This window comes from Procambarus clarkii, chromosome 22 (genome assembly GCF_040958095.1).
Source record: "Procambarus clarkii isolate CNS0578487 chromosome 22, FALCON_Pclarkii_2.0, whole genome shotgun sequence".
Classification (NCBI taxonomy): domain Eukaryota; kingdom Metazoa; phylum Arthropoda; class Malacostraca; order Decapoda; family Cambaridae; genus Procambarus; species Procambarus clarkii.
Genome location: NC_091171.1, coordinates 35,435,669 through 35,445,389, shown reverse-complemented (window position 1 = coordinate 35,445,389; position 9,721 = coordinate 35,435,669). Strand labels below are relative to the sequence as shown.

The 9,721-nt window shown below is 43.1% G+C and overlaps 1 protein-coding gene across 1 annotated transcript; it reads left to right on the top strand.

Annotated features, from left to right (window-relative positions):
- The first annotated feature begins 455 nt into the window (after positions 1 to 455).
- On the top strand, positions 456 to 7,349 carry LOC123758810 (uncharacterized). The gene is made up of 3 exons (XM_045743540.2): positions 456 to 796; positions 3,770 to 3,910; positions 4,601 to 7,349. Exon 3 carries the CDS (start codon positions 4,743 to 4,745, stop codon positions 6,471 to 6,473), a length of 1,731 nt encoding a protein of 576 aa, XP_045599496.2. The 5' UTR covers positions 456 to 796; positions 3,770 to 3,910; positions 4,601 to 4,742; the 3' UTR covers positions 6,474 to 7,349.
- Positions 7,350 to 9,721: the final 2,372 nt, after the last annotated feature.

The following is a 9,721-nucleotide window of genomic DNA, read 5'->3' as shown; positions in this document are numbered from 1 at the left end:
GTTTCCATTTTCTTCGGTGTCAGCGTTCACTGACCCCTCCATGGTGAACCGTTAGAGCAAACTGAGGCTCCCATGTGACCCAGCGGTCTGTTGTGTACAGCAGACACCTCATGACGCTCATGGAGGTGCTCCTGACACATTATAAGAGTCATAACAATGACGGTAACATCAATGCTCTTCGCACAAAGTAATGCCAATTTAACTTCCATGCTTCATATCTAGATAATATGACTTAGTTCCTCTCTCACACACACAGAAGGAAGGGGGGGGGGGTTACAGTGTACAGCTACGAGGTACACTGTACCTTGTGTACCAAAACATAACTCTGGGCAGCGTGTGTGTGTGTGTGTGCCTGCACCAACCAACACTATTACATTCGAGGGGGGAGCTGCTACTGCTGCCGACTAGGATGAGGACGTCGCTGACTACTGCTCCGACTGATAACACTCCGCTAGCTAGCCCCACCACCCAATATGGGCGGTGAGGCTAAGCGCTTTGGGTGTTGACACTTCAGCGCTTAAAACTGGTGAGGCCATGTTGCAGGATCAGTACCGCGGCGCCAGTTGAAGTCCAGACAGCGGCGAGGGCGGTAGTGTGGCGCTGCGCTCTGACCTCCTGGTGCTACACATTCCGGTTTTTACCGACAATGGGATATCTTAGTCCACTTTGAGACCGTGTAGTACGTAAATACATGTAACTGTCGGACCGGTAGTGTGGAGAACTCTTGTAAGGCGCGACTACACCTTGACCTGTACGGGGAGTAGAGTAGACCTGTACATCACATGGGACGATGCATGTAAGTATTATATATCATTGCTTGCTAACTGAAGTCCTCGGCTCCTACCCGAGGTCCCGGGTTCAATTCCCGGGAGGGGCAGAATTGGGTGGACACGTTTACTTTCACCTGGTTTGTCTGTTCACCAAGTAATACATTGGTAAGTGGGAGCTAGGCAATCGTTGTGGGCTGCATCCTGGGGAATTGAATAAGTTTATTGCTATCTAAATACACACAAAGGAATGAGGTAACTCAAACTAGGAGCGACGTTACGTAAGCCTGTGCACCGCAGGCTTCCTGTCCCCGACGACGGGGATTGTTATACTTCTTGATGTGTGGGACAAGATCGTAAGATTAAAGTGGTTTATATAACAGTTCTATGGGGTAGTGATAGGCACAAGAAAAATTAAGGTAAGTTTTGCTCGTCCCGGCCAGCGGTCTGTAGCTTGGTTTTACTTGTGTTGGAAAGAGCAAATATTTAAATTCGGATCATTATTACGTATTTTAAAAATGTAACTAAAGTTGTATGTTTGCATATGTTTCTGCGTATATTTAAATAATTCCGCTGTCAGTCGGGACAGGAAGCCTCTGTATTCATCTAGTTGTGCTTGCGGGGGTTGAGCTCTGCTCTTTCGACCCGCCTCTCAACTGTTACTAACTACTATTTTTTTCCCACACCACACACACCCCAGGAAGCAGCCCGTGACAGCTGACTAACTCCCAGGTACCTATTTACTGCTAGGTAACAGGGGTCATTAGGGTGAAAGAAACTCTGCCCATTGTTTCTCGCCGGCGGCCGGAATCGAGCCCGGGACCACAGGGTCACGCGTCCAGCGTACTGTCCGCTCAGCCACCGGCCCCACGGTGGGGCTGTGTGTGTGTGTGTGTGTGTACGTATATGTGTACGTACCTTAGGCCTTATCCAGGTCCTAGTGGTGAGGGAGGTGTTGCAACCCCCGCACCAGTTGCCTAACTCTCGGGTACCTATTGACTGTTAAGTGAACAGTGACATTAAGTTGACCAGACCACACACTAGAAGTTGAAGGAACGACGACGTTTCGGTCCGTCCTGGACCATTCTCAAGTCGATTGGCATTAAGGGAAAGGAAACGTGGCCAGCCATTTCTGTATCGCCCGGGAATCTAACCCTGGATCCCTGAGTCGGGAACGAAACAGTCTGCAACATGGACGTGAATTCTAAGCAACTTCCGTATTGAAGTACATTTTTTCTGTCCTTCAAAAGTAGAACATTATTTTCATAGTGCTTTATTGTCCGCTTTTGTAATTGGTGTACCAAGTTAGCACCAAGAAAGTGTAATTTGTTACGGTTGAAAATCGTAGTTTCCGTTGCAGATTGCAAGATCATGTTGACATCTAATCGTAATAATCATCAGCTTGAGGCAATTTTCTTCCATAAAATTCTTCTTTCGTGTTGACGAAAGAAGACGTGAATCTGTGGCTCATATTTATATGTATCAAGGGTCCAGTAGCACAGTAGACTACATCCTCGATTCATAATCGAGGGGGCCCCGGTTCGATCTCTGAGTGGGACAAAATCAGTTTGGCAAATCCACAAGGGCAGTGACGAGGATTCGAACCTGCGTCTGGGAGCATCCCAGACACTGCCTTAATCGACTGAGATGTGTCTGGGATGCTCCCAGACGCAGGTTCGAATCCTCGTCACTGCCCTTGTGGATTTGTTCATTTGATGCATCACGTTAGTGTGATCTCTGTGTGTGATGAGTTTGGCACATTTCATTTCAACTGATACCTATCTTCACCTAACAGTAAAATTGTGACTTAGACAACTGTTATGGATTGCATGCTGAGGAAGGTCACTCGGCTTAGACAGACCTCGACAAGTCTAATTACAGGCTTCGTGTCCCCTGACCAAGTGTATTGTGCACGCTATATGGATGAGAAATTTAGAGAAAGAGTTTCGTGCCTTGAAGGCGGGGCTTGTGCCTTGAGGAGCGTGGGAAGGGGAGGGGGGCGGGTCGAGGTTTGTCCCCCTTGACGGGGGGAGAGGGGGGGTGGTTCGGGGTTTGTCCCCTTGACGGGGGGAGGGGGCGGGGGTCGGGGTTTGTCCCCTTGACGGGGGGGCGGGTCGAGGTTTGTCCCCTTGACGGGGGGGGGGGGGCGGGTTGAGGTTTGTCCCCTTGACGGGGGGGCGGGTCGAGGTTTGCCCCCTTGACGGGGGGGGGGGGGGTCGAGGTTTGTGCCTTGAAGGGGTCGAGCTTCGTGTCGCAATGACTAACCTTTTCACCTGACGTGTCTGTTCATCTAGCAGTAAATAGGTATAGACAGGAGTTAGGGAGCTGTTGTGGGCTGCATCCTAGGGAAGGTCAGTTGGCCCTGGCTGGGGGACCACTCTCCCTAGCCACGACTGTATGGACCCCAGAGAGTGCATGGGGACTAATACTTTGTATTGCACTCGTAACACAATAGTACACTTGAATGTATTGAACTCTTTTGTTTCTGTTCTAATTTTCATACATGCAGTTTTAACTGAGAATATTAATGCAGGACTTTTGACATATGTTTGTGGCAACGATGACTGCCGTGAGTTTAGGTAGCTCGACCTAGTTTGTTGTAGGGGGCCCCTACGGGTGAGGGCGTGGTTGTAGGGCCCCCTATGGGTGAGGACGTGGATGTAGGGACCCCTACAGATGAGGACGTGGTTGTAGGGGCCCCTACGGATGAGGACGTGGTTGTAGGGGCCCCTACGGATGAGGACGTGGTTGTATAAACGCCCACGAGACGTAACAGGTTTAGAACCACTCTGCTTGTGTTGGATGAGGGGACCACAATAAGCCTAAGTAGAGGTTTCCTGTCCGCTAACAGCGGGAATGCTCTAATGCCCCGTGGACTCTTGAACACTGGCCTGAGGTATAAACCAGATCTAGTCTTCTCGTATATCCACTTTGAAAACCTAACTGATATATATATTCACCACAATTATCTTTTGTACTAATTTGATCTATTTTTTCTTCAGGTATTTTGAATAGATTTGGTTCCCGTTTTGCATCACATCAAACGGGCACAATGACACCCTGACACTCTGCACAGGAGCAAGTGGACAAAGGGGTGACGTATGACGTGACGTCGCAGGAGTCTGCGTTATATTCGTGACATGGTATATCTCGCCCCATTTATGTTTGTGTACAGGATTTTTAGGAATAGGCTTCCCCAACTCTCCTTTTTTTTTATTCCTTCCTTTTTATCTTAGTGCTTTTGTTAGCTGTTTATGTCAATGTTTATGTTTATGTTATGTTAATGTGCCAAGTGATTCCTATCGTGTAGAAATGTTTGTATTTTTCTTCACTTCTGCTCTCATATCAGTTTTGCTTCATCGTGGTTATCTTTTATTTTTCTGTCTTCACTTGACAAGTCTTTCCTTAATGCCAACATTTTCTCATCATCATCACATTGTATTTTCCTGGCATTTCTTAGCACTTCCATCATCTGTTCAGCTGTATTTAGGATTTCTTTTAAATGGTGATCTCCCCATTTTTCATACCTACCCATTATTCTATATTCCCTAATACAGTATTATCATTTGCTGTGATATATTAATTCTGCTTTTTCATACTTTAGAATTTAAAATAAAAAAATCAAAATGTTTATTCAGGTAAAAGTTCATACATAAAAGATGAGTTACAAACATTATGTTGGATTTATAGATAGAGCTATTACATACAATGCCTAAAGCCACTAATAGGCACAGTGTTTCGGGCAAGAATTAAATAAATGAAATGAGGTAATCACCAGTTTCATTCATATAGTGGGTCTTGGTGTAATGTAACTAATGGAGAGCTTTTTGCAGGTGACAGCTGTGTTTGTTTGGGGTCCTGGAGCTGCAGTACGTTGTTATTAGTACCGGTGGAAGTGTTAGTATGGGATAGTTTCCCCATCTCTATAATACTGCCTTCCGTCTTCATCTCAATTCACTGATATTCTCGACAATCATGATTCTCCAGCGGCGGGCGTTCAAAAGACTTCTGCCATTAGTTTGCTGCATCCTCCTCCTGAGGCTGTACATGCTCAGGGAGGATGGAAACGGCCTTGAGGATGAACTGGAGGAGCCACGACAATATCCTCAGACTCGCGACACTTTGCATCAGGACGCTCATAGTGATGTGTTCAAGGTAGATGAAATCTTGACGAAGCCAGCTTTGGCCCAACATGGTTTTAGCCATAGCCGGTCTAGTAATGGCCAGCCCAGCGAGGACCCGATATTTCCCTTACCATTCGAAAGTCGCCAGCCATCGAGGCTTCCCGTACGATACAGAAATAGTGTGGGTGACTTGCCTTTAGTATTTGAAGAGAGTAATGAAGGCAGCAGAAGGAACACCTTGTTTACACAGCAAGCTGAAAGGCAACCAAGGACTTCCTCGGGCAGTTCTCCTCTGTGGATGAGAATCACAGATGATGTTTATACTTACAGTTCGTTCTGGGACACCCGCAGTGACCTTCCTGAAGGGCCATTCGTCAGGGTGCTGGGAGCCATGAGGTACCAGAGAGAACTAGTGAAGGAAGACGCAGGATACAAGTGGAGTGGCGTGGTAAAAGAGGACATGCTTAACGTTTCTTGTCTCCTGTGGTATGAAGATCAAGAAAATCCGCAAGATGGAGTATTGAAAGCTTTTATTTTTGAAGAAGGATTGAAAACATTTGTTGGTACTTTCTTTTTGTGCTATCCACAATTATCCGAGGGTGATTTCTTTGTAAATACTAACAAGAGTGTTGAAGCAAAGAACAATGGCAGAAACCGCATTCCGTATGCTGTATCAATGGCTGCTCTCGGTACGATAAACGCTTCCCATAAATTAATATATTTAAGTAACGTTAAAACGTTGAATGAGTTCTCCAACAGCAACACGAGTGCAGTGTGCGTTCGTCCTCTACACGGTCCTTACAGTGACCTTGAGGGTATAACCCAGTTCATATCGTACTACGCCGTGGCCCTACGAGTGTCCCATTTTTATTTTTACGATCTTGCTGTGAGCCCCGAGGTGAAGAGGTTACTGAAACTATTCACCACAGACAACGTTACAATTGAGATCCTTCCCTGGAACGTACCGACAAGCGAGTGGTCGGAATTCTGGGACCTAGGAAGTCTCACGTCCCTCAATGACTGCGTGTACAGGAGTGCAGGACGTCACCGGTATGTTGCAATCGTTGATTTGGATGAATTCATGGTCCCCAAAACTCCCGCAGCAGATCTTGGCGAGCTGTATCACAATGTCCTCAAGCCCAAACACGGGGAGGTGGGCGATGCTGCTCTCATTCTCAATGCATTTTTCTGCTTTGATTTCAAGGAAAATACCAATAAAAATCATACCAGTTTCCCGATGTTTCTACATACTCAGAGAGAGGCTCGCCTCTGGCCCCCTAAATCGCGCTCTAAAATGATATTGATCCCGGAAGCCATCGTCTCAGTTGGCCATCACATGGTTCACCACTTCCTACGGAAAACTTCAAAGAACCGAAGTTCTCCGAAGCATGTTTCAGTCTTGCACCACTACCGCACATGTGGAGACCTCCGCCTGGGAATACACGGCACTGGGAGTCCTGTTCTCATCCAAGAAACAGTAAAAGATGCCGCCATTGTGAAATTCAAGAAAGCTGTTCTCGGTTCCAAAATTGTGGCATTGTACAAGAATTTTATCATGCATGAAATGATAGACAATTTCTAATTTCAATAGTGAGTTGAAAGAGATTCTGTTAAAACAAAAAGACAGCTAGTGGAAGCTTGTTGACAGATCGAGAGGGATTTTAAGGAGCAAGGTCCTGAATCGTTCTTTAAAGCACATGAAGGTTAAGAATTCTGACGATTTAGAGCATAACAGGAGCTAGTTGAGTTTGACAACAACAAGGCATTTTATAGGAAGAAGCGCCATGGCTTCTGCTGTTGGGCCCTGATTACCGTCCCGCTTCTGTGGTAGTGAATAAAATGGTAACTAAATGAACCACCTCTAGATCCTTGAGAATTATATGTCACAACTGTGCCATATATCCCGTTTGTTTGACGGGGGGAGGGGGGGGATGAGGGGGGGCCAGCCCCACCCTCTACTTCCCCCCCCCATGCCATGTCGGCTCTTAACTCTCGACGATATGTTTGGGGTCCACTTACATAGACCGAATATATCAACCATAATTAAACTGCTAAACATGCAGTTGATCTCCAGCTGTACATTCACTTCGGAAATTTTTAATTTTGTTTGAGAAACTGGTGTCAAGACTATTGGTTCGGCTCAACGGAAGAGTCAGAGATCTTGTGTCGACCTTCAGGGTTAACATGCCTCTTCCCCCATATCTGGAAGATGATTTGCAGGTAAATTCGTACCCGATGCAGCGGCTGTACCTAACCTTCAAGGCTCCGTTATTGGCAAGCCGGCGTCGGTTGCGAATGAGCTAGACAAACACGTCTCACCTCCCTCCTGGTCAGACGATGCCAGGTTGTCGGTCCTGCTGGAAAGTTGTGTATATAAATTTCTGTGATGTTTATCACAAACCTGATAGACAGGGCATCTACCTTAATAATTATTATAATTTAATAAAACAAAGTACAGTACATTGTTTCAAATGTTTATCCTTTTTCCTGAAAATACTTGTTCATCCTTTCCAGGCAAGTGTCCTTGTAGGAGGGGAACACAGGGCTATAATGAAGAAAGGTAAAAATAATATTAAGCTTTAAGTATTCTTCAATACAAAGCCATTGTATAATGTATACATAAGTATTTTGTAAACAAAGGATGACTTCTTTAAGAGGTTTTTTCATGCTTCCTAAAGATGAAATTATAGCATATTTAAGCTTTACAAATTATTTGTGCAAATTGCATCCAGAAGAAATACGTTGAATCACATTTTCATGAGCTATATATATATATATATATATATATATATATATATATATATATATATATATATATGTATATATATATATATATATATATATATATATATATATATATATATATATATATATATATATATATATATATATATATATATATATATATATATATATATATAATCTTTGGACAACACCCACCAGTGGGACTCGAACCCAGAAAGCACAACTACCTTCCAGTAGCTGCCGTAACTAGTATGCTTTAACCCACTACACCATCAGACCCTACATAAAGAAGTAGAGAGTTCGAGATATATATACATCCCAAACATCTCCACTTCCCGAGGGCACCAGATGAGTGTGGGGTCAGTCTGCATTTTTCAAGCCACTGTCAATGTGAGAGAACTCGTGTCCAGCTTATAAGCCTATACTTGCATAAACCACAAGTGAAGATTAATAATCTTTGGACAACACCCACCAGTGGGACTCGAACCCAGAAAGCACAACTACCTTCCAGTAGCTGCCATAACTAGTATGCTTTAACCCACTACACCATCAGACCCTACATAAAGAAGTAGAGAGTTCGAGATATATATACATCCCAAACATCTCCACTTCCCGAGGGCACCAGATGAGTGTGGGGTAAAAAATGCAGACTGACCCCACACTCATCTGGTGCCCTCGGGAAGTGGAGATGTTTGGGATGTATATATATCTCGAACTCTCTACTTCTTTATGTAGGGTCTGATGGTGTAGTGGGTTAAAGCATACTAGTTATGGCAGCTACTGGAAGGTAGTTGTGCTTTCTGGGTTCGAGTCCCACTGGTGGGTGTTGTCCAAAGATTATTAATCTTCACTTGTGGTTTATGCAAGTATAGGCTTATATATATATATATATATATATATATATATATATATATATATATATATATATATATATATATATAAATATATATATATATATATATATATATATATATATATATATATATATATATATATATATATATATATATACATATATATATATACATATATATACACAACTGTATAGCTCATGAATTTAGTATTTTAATGAATTGATTTAAACAAAAATAAAAAAGTTTGCAACATTATAAAAACAAACAACTTGGTATGATTCTGCCAGACGAGGCTGATGAAACCAAGTACACCTGGTCTCCTATGCTAGGACATATTAGCCTTGAAAGGATTAATAGTTAGTGCTGTCGGGGGACTAGAAGCCTACACATGGGGGGAGGGGGGCGTATTGGGGTACCCCCCTCCCTTTTAGGTCGAACAGTTGACCATCCTAGGAGGATGGGCTGGGGAGAATTAGCAATATTTATTACACTGTTTATCAGACGTCAACAAGCAGACGAGGAAGAGTTCCCTTAGATGTTTGGAAATGTAAATAGGCAACGAGGTAAGTTACCTACTTACCTCGGCAACCCATCCTCCGAATTAACAGTATGTTTTCTTACTGTCATACATAGTAAATAATCGCACTTATGGGGCTGTTACATTTACCTCCACATTTATTCCCTCGTTTTCTGTTAAGACACTCAATATATTAAGAAGTTTTCAAGTTCAATTAGACTTCCCAAAAAATTTTAAATATCAAGAATTTCTTTTTCAGTTTTATAAAATAATAGAGACTTTATACAAAATTTGAAAATATCCTCAGTTACTTTACAATTTATTGAAATATTTTAGTTTTGTTTTATTAGTTTTATAAAACTGTAATATCAATATAGCTATAGGTTAAGTACTAAGTGTAGTTTAGAAGCAATAAAATGCTTATCTTCAAACACTAAGAAGGTTAGGGTAGGTTGTGGTTTTCTATTCAGATTTTCAGGTAAACTCAAATATTCACAATATATATATGACAGTACGGTTTAATACTAAGTGAAAATAAGTACAATTCCTGACTGCTACGAATAGTACATAATTGCACTTGTGCTGTTACATTTACCTCCCCATTTTTCGAGGACAGGCTGACCTCAGAAGCAACACGTGAGAATGTGAACACGTAGACAAAGTTATGGTGGCCAAGAGGTGATGGAGGTTCATCACTCCCACTTGTTAATGCTG